Genomic DNA, 17242 nt, shown 5'->3' with positions numbered 1-17242 from the left:
ACTGAGAGGGGAAAGCAACAAGGTTGTGGACTACTCCGGTTCTAAGTCTAGCCAACACAAACCGATGTGCCTTCCAGGTCACTTTGACAAATACGGTTGGAAACCCACAAATACATTTAAATCGTGATAAAGAACACAGGATGGGAGTTCAGAGCTATTTTGATGCCTCCTGGTGGAAAGCTGTTGTAAAAAACAGTGCTTAAGTTCGATTTTAGACAGCTCAGTAGCCCCACATCGATCCGCAATGATGTTAATGTTAAAGATCTCACGAAAATGATCCACAATATACTTTAACCATGGGATCTTTAAATGATGGTCCAAAGAGAGGCAATCAGAAATAATGGCTCTGCACAAGGAGGTCTCTTCTTTTATCCAAATGGAACGCCATAGCATCAGTGGCCTAAGGAGGATCAAGTCGGCAAGATGGTGAATACCCAGTTCATTGTGCACTAAAGCATTAGAAACAGAGCTTGGCAGGCACAAAAGTCTCTTCAAGAATACATTCTCCTCAACCTGAAGAGACCCTGCCGGGGCGTGGCCCCAAATGCCCGCTCCGTACAAGGCGATCGAGACACAACGGGACTGAAAAATTTTAAGCATGTCATGGACCCGCCTGTCTCCCAGTTTCGTAGCCATTGTGAAAATTCCATGAGCACTCCCCGCCATCTTAGCCCGGACATTCTTATGTTCATTGGCCCAAATGTTATTATTTGAAAAAGTGACCCCCAAGTACGAAAAATTGTCAACGGCCTGGACCTTCTGTCCCTCTATAAAAAATGAGAACTGATTCTTTCTGTTCCTTCGCCCGCATTCCATAACATAGGTTTTGGATTTATTTAACACTAACTTTCTGCTTTTAATGAATTGCGAAAAGCCGTCCATCAGCCGTTGAAGGCCGTTTGGGGTGCGTGAAATTAAGACCGCGTCATCCGCGTAAAGTAACACAGGGACGTTGTCCTCATTAATTTTGGGAGCATCCACTGCCAGAGATTTGAGAAAATAATCAATCTCATTGATGAAAAGGGTAAAAAGTAGTGGGGCCAACACACATCCCTGTCTAATTCCACGCCCGATCTCAAACTTAGTTGTACATTCCCCGTTGGAACCGTAACGGACACAAGCACGTAGTTTGGCATAAAGACGTGCTAGAAAGAACACAATGCCCTCGGGTGCCCCAATTTCAATTAGCTTTGCCCAGAGAATGCCATGGTCCACCAGGTCGAAGGCACTACTCAAATCCGCAAAGCAGAGATAAATAGTGCCGGTCTTTGCCAAGGTATATTTACCGATGAGCAGGTCTAAATTTAGACACTGCTCAATCGTACCACGACCTTTCCTGAACCCAAACTGGCTCTCTGCTAGAATGCCATTATTCTCCGCCCATTCTTCCAACCTTACTAGAAGCACTCTACTCATTACTTTTACGGAAGAATCCAACAAGGAGATTGGACGATAGTTCTTAACGTCCCCTCGGTTTCCTTTCTTAAATATTGGAATTAGGATGAATTCATTAATTGCAGTGCAGTGTCTTAACTGTTATATTTACCCAATACGTAGTGGTGAAAAGCTCATGATTAACAAAGTGATTCATGGGAGGTCTTTAAGGCACCGAAAACGTAGTGTTGTGAAAATGGTCCACAGATGTATTGACAGAGGGAAATGAGGAGCCAGGGTCTAGTCTTCTCTTTCTGTGAATAAACTGAATAATAAGTCAGCAAGGGACAGCTCAGGTAAGAAATAAGTGTTAATATCCAAGCGTAATGAAGTATTTAACACATTTCTGCAACTGTATTGAAATATAGTGTGCAGTGGACAAGAAAGTCGCCATTTACTGTGGAAGCACCTTTAATGTATGTAATTTATATTGTTCTTTTATCAGTGTTATGAGATTTGTTTCCCATGTTATGTTTACTGGCTGTTGGGAGGAAGCTCATTTAAAAGTGCTCGATTAGACAACCTACCAAACCTTTTCAATACACATTATGCGTACTAAATAGTCTAATAAGTTGCCTTAAGCACAACATGCATGCCTTTCTTTAGGAATTCCTAACCGTCTTCCCATTACATCAAAGGTGGATGCAGGACCAGATCTCATCTGCATAAAAGTTCTGCTTGATGTGGAAACCGAGAAATGGTCATAAAGATTGTTTGGGCCATGAATTATAGATCGTGGGATTGTTTGATGGGTAAGTTGTCTGCTTGCAAGAAACGCACATTAATCTCTCTTGAAAATTGACTTAAACAAGCCTCTATTAATTGCCTGATCAGAAAATTACAGTAATATGCAAAGAGGGATGCCCTTGGGGTTATTTTGTAATGTAGAAGTAATGATTTCTTCTGAGGAACAATTCCTTTGCTGAAGCTGTAAAGGTTCCATTGTACTACTAACTTTAATGGTTGTAATCAATCGAAGCTCCTTTAGAAATTAGTTACACAACTGATAACATGCTTCCTTTTATTCCAATTGTATCTAATGATTTTTCACAGAACAAAGTATGTTCCTTAGAAGTAAGTACCTGATTTGAAGTTAATCAGTTCTTCACACACCCATCCTGCAAAACTATCAGAGGTGGTAGATTGCAAAATACCATTTTAAAAACATCTATAACATTCTTGCCCAGTTCTAACTTTATGGTATCTGTGCAGGGCTCCATGTCTCGTACCAAGACATTGACACCATGTAAAATCTTACAACTCAGTTGATCCGGAAGTGACCAGAACCATACTTGACACTCATGTAAGTTTAAGTTTAATGTTGGCTGAATAGGCAACTATCTAATGACCACACCATATTTGGAGGGTTTTTTTAAACGTATTTTTATTGTTTTTTTAGTTGTACATGTATAGTATATCAGTGCAATTACAAGCAGTATAACAGACAATACATTACATATATAGTGGTATATTGCTTATAGGAGGGCAACAACAAAAATAACCATAGCAGTAACTATCCTGAACATATGACAAATAATCTGGGTGTGCAATAAAATGTTTACTCTCCTCTGATATGACAGAAAGAACTAGCTGGCTTTGGGACCAGTAATAAAGTTGAATGTATTCCCAGTGGTAACTGAAGAGACTGAACAGAAAACAACATCATCTTCACCCATTTGTCCTGGGAATGGACAAGAACTGAAGGATACAGCTGCCTCGAACCACTGCCAAAACCCATAGTCAGAAACGGAAGGTTCACAAACACTGACAAAGGCCAACAGTCTACTCTTCCCTCCCCACAGGGAAAGACTCCTGCAGGGGTCCAAAAGCAGCCAACTTTAGAAAGTTAAATTACCTTCTTGGTCAGAGCAGAGGAATTACCTTGTATGATTGCTATGATCTACTGCTGTGAATTTTAAAGCAAGAAAAAAAGTGTGGCAAGGTGTAGAATGAGGAGCTTGAGAAAAAATACATGCCGTTGCTGAGATAAAGATCACGGAGTTGCTTCACCAACTACATCTTCAGCAATTTGTTTTAGGAGTTTTCCCAATTTTGGATCAAATAGAGATGCCTTCGGAACTGGGTCACCCTGCACAAACAGATTCAGTATTAGTGCCATTGCAGGCATCGCAAAAACAGTATCAGATCCACAGATTTGAGGCCATACACCGCCACACTTGAAGTCAAAAGCAGTTGTTTTTCCATCACTTAAAGCAGTGTGTCACAGTCTTTTCCCTACTCCGCACCTTGGACTGAAAAACTGGGAGTCCCTTTACAGTGGATGTTCAGTATAGGCAGCTTACGTCTTTGAACACAAGGCAAATGAGGATGCATACGAACAAATTTGAAGGCAATTTCGACGTTTTATCAACGCAACCAGTGGGTATAGTGTCGTAAGTGGTGACACTGATGTGCCTGGCCAAGCTGGGTAGAAGATAACCCACTTCAAAAGTCTCAAGCAGCTCTTCGTAGAATACCTGCATGGGGTATGGTTTTTGCACCATCAACTTTTCAGGCTCTTCCAAATCTTGCTAAATGAAATCCTTAATACTGGGAAGAAAAAGAAAGCCTTGAGCAACAGCTGGCTATTACCTACTAACAATAACGAAAGTGGTTGAAAGCAGAAACAATTCATGAAAACCCAAGTTGTCCTTAATATGGGAATACCCATGAACAATTCCCCCTTAATATGTTTTCGCAGGGCATCGCACTCCAAGTCGCTTTCTGGAGATGGATTAATCTAGCCTACACCACCACCAGGTGCAATGACATACTCATGACTAGGCACCTTGACTAGTCAAGGTGCCATCAATTTGCTGTTGAGGGCAGCATTAACAGTGGGCTCAATAATAGTCTTGAAATCTTAATCCCACATGAAGAGCAAAGTTCTAGTTTTAGAAGCATGAAGGAAAATCAGAACCAGCAATGGAGCAGAAGGGTGTAGGGGAGCGAGTAGGCGAAGCAGAACACTACCTGTGGCATTTCTTTGATAATTTTTAGTGAGAATGTCATGTAATTCAATTTGGAGACCTTGAAAAAGAAGAGATATGCATTTACATGAACAATCACTTCCTCCACTCCCTTGCACATAGTTAATTACCCCTGCACAACGCAAAGTAGACAGCATCTGTTTGCAGCGGAATTGGTTTTAAGGCCGCAATGCAACACAATCCAAAACACCTGCCCAAAAATGGGAGAACATGGAATTTGAGAAAGAAATCTAACGCCTTTCATGGAAACAAAATCTGCAAAGCAGGAGCTATAGCAATCCAAAAAAAAAACATGAAGAAAAAAAAGAACATAATTAGGAACTCTAACTCTCAAATTTGATACCTGCCAGTCACACTATAGAATTGACAGGCAAAATATAAGAGAAGCTTCAGGTAGGAGAGTTTTAAATTGCTTACCATAAAGAGGATGTGTGTGCTAATACATCTTTATTGTAGTTGGATGCTTGCCAGTGCTTTCCAAGGAAGGATTGCCGTTTCATTTTAGAAGTGAGATTGTGAAGAGGGACAAGGAGGTAACCTGTTTATCGGTGGATCATAACCCTTATAAGTTGACTTGCATAACAAAAGTATTCGGCTTTTATCCCGATTATTAGTCTGTGGTTCAGTCTTTGCATAATAAGTGAGATTTTCATGTGCCTTTTAGATGAAACTCACTGGTGTACATTTTTTAAAAATTTTATTTGGTGGGTTGATGATGGTTTGCACAAGTCACTTCTGAACATAATAAATACATAAGGTACTAAAATGAGACTCTAACATCAAAAACAGTATATATAGTTATAGCCATGGCCACTGGAATTATGTGATTCTGTGGCTGCTACATTTTCTGCATGATTATGCATTTGCCACACATAATACATCATCTGCTGCATAGTTTGCATATTTTAACAAAAAAAGTGTTTCTTTCTCAAATGATCAAAAGCTACTGGAAACACTGCCACAGGTTTTGCCAGGCCCTTCATAAAGGTTAACTGGTCACATTTAATTTGCTAATTGCTGTATTTATGTGTTAAACCTACACTAACGAGAGGAAACCTTGGCCCAGACAGTATTAACAAGTAAAAATAGCAGAATCCTGAAGTAATACTCCCACAAAATGTGTCTCATTATGCCACATAATTTGCCTTTTATTGTACTATTATTTAACCAACCCTGCTGCACAACTCGGTCCTCTCCAGCTGCATAATCCCTAATGTTGTAGAATAATTATCAAATAATATAAACCTAACTTTTTATTAGCCCTATGATGATAATTTGGACCGTAGTCCTAATCTTGGCATACCCTTGAAGGTATTAGATACATCTGTGAAAGCACAATGCAATGGTGGGACTTTACTACAATTTGTTGCACTGCTTACCAGAAGGGCAGATGCCACTGAATTGTCCATCTCAAAACGCCCCTTCCAAAACTTGTCTGACAATATAAAACCACCACTAACATGAGCAACCCTTCTATTTAGTTATCCTTCAAGAAAGCTCTGAAGATGCAACTCTTCAACAAGCATCCTCTGGCCACAAAGTAGGTTCTGGGGCCATCTGTAAACTCGTGTGTAGGGACTGGGCCTTTACATCTATGGCACTCTGTTCAAGAGCAGTAAAGTTGAGTTACTCCACATCTGTACAATAGTTTCCAGAATAATGTTTTTGTTTGCAGAAGAGCATATCTTGAACTACAAGAATCTTCCATTAGTTAGTTTAATTGATCGAACTGCTTTTCAGTCACTACATTTGAAAAAACAATGTTGTAATAACCACTAGTTAGCATAATTTCCCGCAATGTTCTAGGTGCAGGGTCTCTCAAACACTTCTCAGTTAGGAGGAACTGCTTGCATTCCCATACCTTGCACAGTTTGGTGTACAATGGAGAAGACAGACGAGGTGTTCCCTTAACGGGTACCCATAGTTCGGCCCGGCAAGCCTTCCTTGGCGGCCCGCGGACCTTGCAAACATCGTACCTGTGCTTGTCAGCAAACACCGCCGGTTGCTGCAGCGCGGAGCTATGGGGGCCCGGCGATTCTTTTAAAGACCATTCACTTGTTAATGAGGCTTTATGTATTTCACCTCTTCTTAGCGCCCCTGCATCTGCACTCAGATTGAGTGGAGATGCTGGGGCGCTAAGAAGAGGTGAAATACAACAAAGCCTCATTAACAAGTGAATGGTCTTTAAAAGACCTGTGAAGTACTAGGGTGCGGCTGTGTGTGCCCGGGAAGCAGCTTCAGCCCAGGGTGACACACGCGCGGGGGTGAGATGACAGAGGGTGAGGAGGACAGCAGGGTGTGAGAGCAGCGGGTGAGGTGACGGAGGGCAGCAGGGAGCGATCCCTTTCATCCCAAGGAAGTGACAAGTGGACGGTGATTTAGGTGAACGGTGGTTCAATTTCGAAGATGCGTGAATTGCCTCAGTCTTTGGGAAGCATTTGAGATTGCTGGGGGTGAAAAGTATTAATTGTAAAACAACACAATTAGTGCCAAGGCAGGCGACATGTTCCAATGAGGATGCTTTGAGGGGTATCGCGTTGTTTAGGGTCAGGCTAATTTCAGGCTGACTGGTTTCAAGGGTTAACCACGTGTCCTCCTGTGTGTTAATTACAAGAGTTTTCCCCTTGCTTCTCAATTCAGTAGCTATTCATACCCTTTAAAATTGTATCCTTGTTTATAGTTTCCTTGACAGAGACAACCCACCATTCGACGCTGTGTCCATTTACACAGGTGTGTTATGCATGCGTCTTCCAATATCACCTGCTGCAACCCCAACGCTTTACAGGTTGTAAAATTACAGTATTGCTTCCGGCGGCATTATAACCTCGCCTTATTGGTTGGGCTCCTTTCGGTTCCTGGTGCTTGGAAGCCTGAGGGCCCCGCCCCATATGCTTGGGCTTGTCTGTGCCCTTGTATATTTTGGTGGGTTTTCCCCTTCCCTCGCCTGTGATTGGCTGATGGGGAGGAGGAGCTCGCCCTTCTCTTAGTGCTTGTGTTGGCTCATCTGAGTTCCGGGATAAGATGGCGGCAGCAGTGACAGCTTGGAGGAGTGGGTACAGATCCGTGGGGCGCTTGGTAAGGTTATTTGATTTTACTGTTGCTTGTTCAGGCAGCAGCTACACTCCGGAAAGGCGCGGAGCCATGTCGGTCAGTCTTGTTTATGGTGGAGAAAGCTGCTGCATGCCGTTGTCTGATACCTAACACACCACTGCTGACTGCAGCCAGACATGCAAGACATGCAGCATGTAAAGCAATGCATTGCTCTTACACATTCCCCCCCCACCGCTTGCGGCCGCAGTCAGTGTTGTAAAATGCTCACTTCCTGCAAAGACTCTTCAGATACTGTATCTGCTTTAACGCATTTCCATAGGAAGTTAAAGTCTGAACATTATCTCCGTGTGATGAGATAACAGGCATTTCCATCTTTATACGCAAAGAGCTACGGTTACAGACAGCCTCTGGCGTTTAGTTGTCATTGTGTAAGATTTATTGGCGGTGCAGCAGCCGCCCCCGTTTCGTGCCCTAGAACTGACAGTGATCCCCATCCATGGAGAGTGCAATCCATAATGTAACCACGGTGTTGGAACTTGTCTGGTAGGCATGCATTGTATCAAACATCATGTCTACGAGGGGAGACCTGCAACAACTACGGTGGCTCATTTTCTGGGCAGCTGCTTCCTCATCTTCAATTAAGCCCAATCGGAGTTCAGCTGTGATAGGTAGCTCCGTAACACGTCCAAATGTCTTTACGTCTTCAAAGTGGATTCACTCGTTTCCTCTGGCATTTCTCTTAATAATTCAAACAACAAGATCTTTAACCCAGTTGCTGTAGCTAGGGGGCAGATTTCTCATCCAGCAGGAGGTTGCGAGGTGCTTGGCAAGAAGTAATGGCAACCCAATAAAATCCATTTGCACCTCTGATTTATAACTATTATTTTATTACAGTTGGCCCCAGTTCTTTGTGTCCATATTTTTGGTATCACAATGTCAATGATCAGAGTCCAAAACAAGTCAAGAGCAGAGCACAACTAAGCGATGTTCGGAAAACCATTTTCTAGAGCTCTACAGAGAGTGTAGTGTGGAGGGATCTGAAGGTTGAATTTGTGGAGAGTTTGAGGTGTTAAAGTCTAATGTGTAAACTGTATTAATGATTTCTAAATGGACATTGATTGACCCCAATTTGCTGAGGCCACACATGTTCCTTTATTGTGCCTCTGAGGGCAGATTACTTTACCACTTATGCTTAACAGGAATTGACCACTGCACAGTTAGCTCCTGATGACGGCCATAGCTATTAGTAACTAAATGGCAGCTAGACCATTTGAGTGGTAAATGTAGAGTGTATTAGCTGGGGGATCCTAAGGTATAGCATCCCATTTCGCTTTCACTTTAGCTTTCACACTCCTCTGTCTAGTAATCAGTTTTCACCCTGCGCTTTGTTCTGCATTGTCTGAATGGGTTCACTCGCATACCAATAGAGAGAATTGATCAGCTGCTATTTTTGCTTAGTTACACCTCTTGAACATCTATCATTACACACCATCTCTCTTACAGAGTGTGTTGGTAAACCTGGAATGTACTTGTGCAGACATTTTAATGGTAAATGTACAAACTGTTGTGAATGTGATTTTCTTGACCTTTGTTGATACTTGTAATTTTCTAACTTGACAACCACTAAGCGCCCTCTTGCCCCCATGTCTGCAGAATTTTCCCACCTGATGGTAAATAGTAAATCATACTTAATATCTAGTTTAGTTTTTTGACTTTTTAGCTGTCATTAGATTTATTATGTTCTGCTGTTTTAATTGAAGTGTAAATCAGTTTGGGACGAGGTTGTCAATAGTTTGTTTGTAACCGCTTTGTTATTGATACTTCTTACTGATTATTGTTCATTCATAAATGGAAGCATTCAGTAACTTACCAGGGATGGCAGAGGAGTGTTGCCCAACTGCTGTTACCCAGCAGAAGCAACAATGAAAAATAAAATAATGTTATTATCTTTTTTTTCTTTTTCACCGTTCCCTCCGCCGGGTAGCTGAGTCACGGGGTGGGGGAGAGCCATCCTGGAGAAGGAGTTGTGCGCACTATTAAGTGCACATGGTGCTTTGGTGGGCCAAACCTTCATGCACACTTAGAATTTCACCACCTGGCTGCATAGCACAGCTGGGTGGAGAAAGCCACAGGCACTGTGTGAGCTGCAAACCAGGCCGCTCAGATCAATTCTAGCACTTCTCTCATGTCTCAGCTGCCTCCCGCCCGCAACGTCACATCACGAGCAGTCGCCACTGTAACTCACTAATTACGAAACCTTAGAGTTTGTGAAAGTTGGGTTGTTGGTTGACTGGAGTGTGAGCCTTGGTCAAGCAACAGCCACAGTCCCTTGCAGGGTGAACCACAAAAAGTCACTAAATTAACCTGTGCTTAACTCTGAGTAGTTTGGCACAAAAAGCAGCCTTGCTGAACTTAAAGGCAATCTGTAAAGTATTTATGCAGCACACAAACAGTAATAAAGTGAAAACACAACACAAGAAGGATCCCAAAGCAATTTAGAAAAATAGAGTATATTTTAATAAATTAGTTGACATCAAAACAATAAAAATCCAATCAGTAGAACTAGAGCTATGCATTTTAAAAGCTTTTAGTGGAAACTAGTGCCTAAAAGATCAAAGTGCCAACCGTGGACATCTAGTTGCATGAGACTGGATCAAAGTTGAAAAAATATGTCTGACTGCGATGGAGCACGGTTTGAATACAGGAAGTGGATTTGGTTCAGTCAGCACTTACCTTCGGACTTAGAAACATTTCTGAGAAAAATGTTGTGAGAAGTTAGTTTAGTGGGGCAAGGCTGCAGTGAGTGTCCAAGAGAGATTCATTGTCGGATGGCCTTGGGTCAAAGCCGCAGTGAAGATTTCTACATTCAGACTTCGTCTCCAAAATGGAAGTCTAAAACCTCCAGCGGTACGAAGCAGAGGGCTGTAGCCAAAGACAGTGACATGAGGTAGGATACACTTTGACACGCTGAAAAGGATTTGCTCTGCGGAGAAGAACTTAGCGAGAGAAGCCACAAAGTCAGTCCAACTGGCAACCCTCCTCGGGCGGATAGGCAAGCAGGTTGGCCCCAGTCTCCTCCGAGTTCTCAGAGCAGTTTTTGGCCAAATTTTGTCTGAGTCTGCAGTTTTGGTAATTGTCCATCTGGGCATCTCTTAGGACCATAACCTAGGGTCAGGGACTGGTGGGGCACCTCTTGGGGGATCAGGACTCACTCATGCTGGGTCCAGGTGTGGCCTCAAGTTGGTCGGAGCCTTTTATGTCCCTGTGGCTCTGAACAGGGGTGCATCAAACTAGCCCATGGAGTCACTTCTGGTACTCCTGGTGCAGGCGAACATGTAGGGTTCAACAGCAGTGCTGGCCTCTGAGGTTTAAAGGCAGGTTCCAGGCAGCAAAGCAGTTCTATCGGGTACAGCAGCAGACTGTCAGAGTGCACAGCATGCCACACCAGCAGGCAGTCCTTGAAGAATCCTTCCACAGGTCCAGTAGTGAACTGAAGAGTGGGTCTGAAGGGTCCTCATTTTATACCCTGGTGCTCTTCTTCTGGGAGGCAGGAAAAGCTTCTTGAATTGCATAGAATTGCCTGAATTCCCTGCCCTGGCTCCAAGCAGGCCGCAGTGACAATACTGGGTCATTAGGCCCTTTGTGTGAAGGCAGAGCACAGGCATTTCAGGTGTAAGTGGGGCTCCGCCCTCCATCCTGCCAGCAGATGGCCCATTGAGGTACACCTACTCCCTCTGTTGAATGACTGCCTGAGAGGAATTCACAGAGTCTGTCAGCTATACCCAGTTATGTCATCCAAGACAGGCTGCAGGCACAAAAGGGCTTAGGGCAGGACAATACCAACTTTCTAAAAGTGGCATTTTCAAAATTGTAATGAAAAATCAGAATTGGAAATTAAAGAGGGTTTTTCATTACAATTTCATAGGTGTAAAACATACCTTATCTACCCTTTCTCAATTCGGAATTGCAGCTTATTAAATGTAATAAGGAATCCCTAATGTTACCATATGAAAGGGGTAGGCCTCACAGTAATAACAACACATTTAGGGGTTTACTTCTACCAGGACATGTAAAACTCTAAAGTATATGTCCAAACTTTTAATTGCACAGTACTCTGCCCTCTGGGCTAACTGGGACCTATCTTAGTGGTAACGTATATGTAATAAAAGGAGAGTTTAAGGCTTGGCATGGGGATTTAAATGCCAAGTCGACATGGCAGTTTAAAACTACATTCAGAAAAATGGCTCGTCACCAAGGCACAGTCTCTGACATCTACACCTTTCTGAACTGCGCTATAGACAACAGCAAATCGCCAGCTCTGCATTTAAGGAATGGTCTGAAGTTCTCCACAGAGCCCGCACGTCTTCCAATTAATGTTCCAGGGAAAGAATCCATGCTGAAAATGGCTCATTATTGTTACTACACCCCTGGCAAGGTGGCTCTGTATTTAGTTTCTAAATCAAGGTCCCGGATTTTAATGTGACTGTTGTCTAGAGTTGCTCCCCTTGCCCTGCTTATGGCTTGGCCGGGTTTGGCAGTGGCAAGGAATCTTTCTGATGTCTTATTTTGTTTGAGTTTCCAGGGGACTTACAATCCTTCTCCTCTGCTATACTGACTATTTATTCACACTTAGGTTACGGATGACATAATTCTTTGAAACCTGCAGGCTAATACATGTAATGTAATGATAGGTGATTAAATGGAGTGTTCAGGCAGATCAGAAATTTAACTTCAATAAAGTGAAGAAGGTCAGTGTCTAAAACATTGTTATTTACCCCAGACTCTGGCACCCGCTGGATGGATGCTGCAGTTATAGGGACTGATACTGAGGATGTAGGTGTCCCCTGATGTGATGCTAAGTCTTAGATGAGTGAGAGAAAGATGACCGAAACTATTTTTTTCATCCACAGACGGGAAGGAAAGAGTGTTGGTGCGGAATAGTGGAAGTACTTGGAGCCTGAAAGGTGTCTGACCAGGAAGCATTTGCTTGATTATGGCCAACTCGCTTAAAGTGAATCATTGAGACCCACTGGTGAAAAGCAAGAAAAGAGATATAAAAGTCTTTAGAATGGAGCAGCAGGAAAGGTGGCATGGAATTTGGCCACAAAGTGATACCTGTACTGAGCAAGAGGCTATTGGGATATGAGATTGTTATGCACTGTAAGATGCTGGACAGATGACCCAGAACGGAGAGAAACCGGGCTTTTCTTATGACCCAGTCATTCTGCAAGAAAGGAACTGGTGAAGGAAAGTTTGGTGACTTAGTGAGCAACGAGCTTGTGAAAGGCTAGGGAGTTGAGGGCAATGCTGAACGTGCAATTGTAATTATAAATTGGATTTATAGACTACTTACTTCCCCTGACTAGGTTTTAAAGCGCTTTGCTGCGAGTAACACACTACTCTGGAACCCCAGTTTAGAGGTTGTTAGTAGATTATGAGAAAAATAATTCTTTTCTTTGTGCATTAGTTGTGTTAGGTTTGTGCTCTTATTTTCCTGTGTGTTTATTAGAGTTTAGAGTAGGGCTAAAATGATGGGAATAGATTTGAAAGGGGAAATAGTAAGTTATTTTTGTAAGTAGTGGTCCTATGTGCCTGTTAGTTGAGTGACATGTCTAAGAAAGTAAGGGAACGTTTGAGAAGGGTGTTTGTGGCATCATAATAGTCAGAAAGGTTTGGGATGAGTCGGAGAGAAGAGGGCTAGGACTAAAGTTGAAAGGAGGATTTTCTTTTTTTAAACCACTGAAATTAACATATGCAAATTACACTTGGAAAGGTTGTATTGGCTGGAGAAAAAAACCCTCTATATAAATGGCCTCATGTGAACAGAACCAGTAAAATGTAAACACCCTGATGTGCACATTTATCTTGTTGTGAAATATGCAATTTGTCTTCATGACACTCCTTAAAGTAGCAGGCATAAACTTTTCCATTTATGCACATATATGTACTTAGAAGCAGCAATTAAGACATTGTCTGCTATGCTCATGTATCCTGTGGTGTAATGTCCATTTTTCTCCTTAATAGGACTGTATCTGCTTATAACAGGCATAGTTCAATTTACAATGACCCGTCTAACAGCAACTTCATCTCTATAACATGAGAAGCATAGTTGGACAAGGTCTGAGTATACTGTTGTGGTGCATTGTTGTGTAGTGTGTGTGTATAGTTGTCGTGGGGAAGAGACAACTCTTTAGTAATCTTCTGAAGCTTGGATGGTTGTCAGTGCATCTTATGTGTATGGGTAGTGAAGTCCATAGTTTAGCTGCTTGAGCAGAGAAAGATGCTCTTCCTATTTTTGTTCTTGTATGTAGGAATGTTGAAGCGGAGAGCCATTCTTAAATGTGTGTTCCTTTGCTGTATGTATTTGTTGATTTTCATCCTGATTAAAAGTTGTCCTTTGCTATGTATTGCTTTGGGTGTGATTAAAAAGCAGCTTGAAAGTGGATCTTCTGCCAATTGGTAGCCAGTAGGGCCCTCGAGGGAGGGGAGATGTTTGCTTGTGGCTTTACATGTAGGAGTAGTCTAGCTTCAGCGTTCTGAATTCTCTCTAATCTTCTCATTGTTGATAGAGGTGTGTTGTGGTAAAGACCATTTGCCTAAATCAATTTCAATAGGACCAGAGAGGTGATAGGTTGAACCTTGTGATGCAATCCTAGGTGCGGGACGATGCGTTGCAGTGTTTTCATTGTAAGAAAGATTTATTTGGCTACCTTGTCCACTTGTGCATTAATTTCAGCTTGGTTTCTATGGTAATTCCAAGGATTCTCACCTCCTTAGATATTTTTGGTGGTGGTCCTAGATCGTCCGGCCAGGCACAGAGAGGGTCATAGGTATTTGAGTCGCCAAAGGTGAGTATTTCGATTTTGGAGTCATTCAGTTTGAGGTGGCTCCATGCCATCCATTGGTAAAGATGTTTGATGTTCCAAAGTTCTTTGGGTTTTCCAATTCCAGAAGTACCTGTGTGTTATAGCAGGTGAAGTCAAAACTATTGATCAGATCTGGTAATGATTTTTTGTAGATGTTGATAAGCATGGTTGAGATGATTAACTATGAGGGACTCTTCCTTTAATGAATCAGAATTCTCTTTATTCTTCTGTGAACAGCCATAAAAGCATGCAAGACGTGCAAAATAGAAACGGAAGACAAACAAGTGATTACAACATGCAAATCAAATACATAAAATCATCAGGTTTGGGATATTAATGACCAACCATCTGGATAAAAAACAGGCTGGGATGAACAAAACCGAGATTAAAACAAACTCCAGTACTGATTTATCAGTATAGTAAAATTAATCTAAAAACATCGACCGCCTGGATTAGACTGCGGCTTTAAGAAAGTCATGTGATCACACGTTTCATTATCTGTAATGGCAGTAAAAATTATATGTTTACATACAAAGCCGTAGATTACTAAACTTCAATAATGGTATGAGGAATATTTTGGTGTATATTTTATAATATTCACAAAAGAAGAGGAAATGTACCATGGTTTGTTTGTGCAAATTAGTACATGGGAATTCTTTAGAGTCGAGATGGGGTTGGCGTCCAGACGGAAAAGAAAGTAAATATTTCACTGTACCAGTTCTGCAGGTAGTTGGTAGAAATGGCCTTGGGATTACGATATAAATAATGCTTAACACTTGATTTCTGTCTTTCAGCTCTCATCCTCTCTTCATTGGCTCACTCTAGCAGCAAGACTTGCACTTGCTTTCTGACACGGGCTGCCCGCTGCGTTCTATCTAAAAATGTATCCGCCAGTGCAATAGCTTCCAGAGATTTTTTTTGACATACGCTATCCAGGGGTTCGAAAGACTCTTATCACATGCCAAACAGTCTAAAACCATCTCTCTAGTTAAATTTGCTTCTTCTGAGCTCCAGATAGAAAGCGACAAGAGAATTGCCCTGCTGTGAATAACATCAGTCAGAAAGTCTAACCCTAGTTCATTGTGGCAAATAAAGCTAAAGGCTGACATGGGGTAGTTGGCAATACTCTCCCACAGAATCGATTTATATCCCTTTCGAGGGTAGTCTAGTCATCCAGACCCCATATGCCTTCCCATAAGTTGCTATAGGAACACAATGTGCCCAATATATTTTCAAGAGGAGTGTGAAAACTCTCTCTCCCTTGGGTGACGGGAGAATTGGCAGAGAGCCAACAGTCCTGGAGCGCTGGTTCCTACTTTGTGCGATATGCGCAGACCATGTCCCAGACAAATTGAAAGTGAACCCGGCCCAGGTAAGAGAAGGATCTGGTGCTTGAAAACACTTCTTACCGGCTAATAGTTAAGGGTTGCATGCGCTTTGGGCCACAAGTTATTATAAAAGACTTAGTAAAGTTAGTTAATAAATCCAGCTTGTCCATAAAATTGACAAAGTAGTCCACTAGATGACACAAGCTCCTTTAATGCTGAATGGTTTAGAAGATAGAAGAGAAAAGAGGAGTACATATAATATTTGTTCTATTGTATAGGTATGAGGTGCTCCAAGCGAGAGCATCCTTTATTCCTGCTTCCTCAAGTCTTTAGATTAGTGTGTCATGATTCACTGTGTCAAAGGCTAAAGAAAGGTCCTGGAGAAAAAGGGCGGCAACCCTGTCCTGGTCTACAGTGTTTTTAAGGTCATCCCAGATAGAAATAAGGGCTGATTCAGTGATTCAGTGCCTTCACTTTATTCAAAAGACTCCACTAAAGAATGTCAACAAGGTAGAAAAGACTGTTACAGTAATACAAATGCAGCTGGAACATATTGAAAAACTTATGGCTGATGTTCAGGCTAAAATAGAATGATTAATCAGAAGTGCAGTGAAGTTAAAGGCAAATCAATGCTAGTGAAAAGATTTGCTGTTCTGCCTTCTCACTATAGGGGACAATGCTATGTTACATTTGGAGAGCAAACTGGAGTTATTGCGAATGGACGGAGGGAAATAAGTTTAGTATTCTGTGGGTTTCCTTCTGATCATAGTGATGCAGGTGTTTTTTGCAGAACCCCTAAATCCCCTTTGGAACCTGTTCGATTGAAGAAGACTTATAAGCTCTCCTCCATAATTACGAAACCTGTCTAACAACCTAATAGTGATACTGCCTTGGTTGTGCTCAAAGATCTAGATCTGCAGAAGGGTATTCTTAAAAGACCAGCTTTACTTAAGCTAGACCTTTGTGCTAAGGTGATTCTTCAGTTTCCAGGTGCAAGGGTTGAAATTCAAAACAAGGGGAAGGCTTTGATGTAGGTTCGAAAGGAGTTTACAGTTATGAACATCCCACCCTCCGTGTTGAGTGCAGAAAAATTAGGATTATCCACATTGAAAAGATTTATTTTTAACTGTATGTTTAGAAGTGGAAGGGCTGTTTTAGGATTAAAAATACAGTGACACTCAGTTGGGCCAAATGTGGTATTAACTATCATTTGCCACTCAGACTGCTGAATCAAGGTAAAACTTGAATCCATTCCATAGTCATTCGTAAAAGTGACGGATTCAGGGAATCCTTGTTCCCTTTTATGATTTTAACGACTATACTCTTCATTAATTTGGGGTTTGAGTTCTCTCAATGCTCCTCCCTTTTTCTGACGTAGGTTTCGCAGTTCTTAAATTTGCCAAATGTAGAAATTTATAACAGAAAATTGTTAAAAGTGGCGACTTTTGGGACGTCTAGAAGGGCTTTGTATAATGTTTTATGCCACTTTTAATATTTTTTGACAGCTCAATGAAGCTAGCTCAGTTTTCATTATGTCCTTGATATTTAATGAATATAGTTACAGCTGGAGTCT

General features: G+C 41.8%; 1 protein-coding gene across 1 annotated transcript in view; it reads left to right on the top strand.

The window, feature by feature from the left end:
• The first annotated feature begins 7382 nt into the window (after positions 1 to 7382).
• The window catches only part of DBT (dihydrolipoamide branched chain transacylase E2), a 160401-nt gene continuing 150541 nt past the window's right edge, over positions 7383 to 17242 (top strand). Inside the window, exon 1 of the mRNA XM_085601896.1 lies at positions 7383 to 7499. Coding sequence (XP_085458022.1) covers positions 7446 to 7499 — 54 coding nt within the window. The 5' untranslated portion in view covers positions 7383 to 7445. The remainder of the gene's footprint in view (positions 7500 to 17242) is intronic.

Source organism: Triturus cristatus, chromosome 4_2, assembly GCF_964204655.1.
Source record: "Triturus cristatus chromosome 4_2, aTriCri1.1, whole genome shotgun sequence".
NCBI classification, from domain to species: Eukaryota; Metazoa; Chordata; class Amphibia; order Caudata; family Salamandridae; genus Triturus; species Triturus cristatus.
This window is presented reverse-complemented; position numbering and strand designations above follow the sequence as displayed.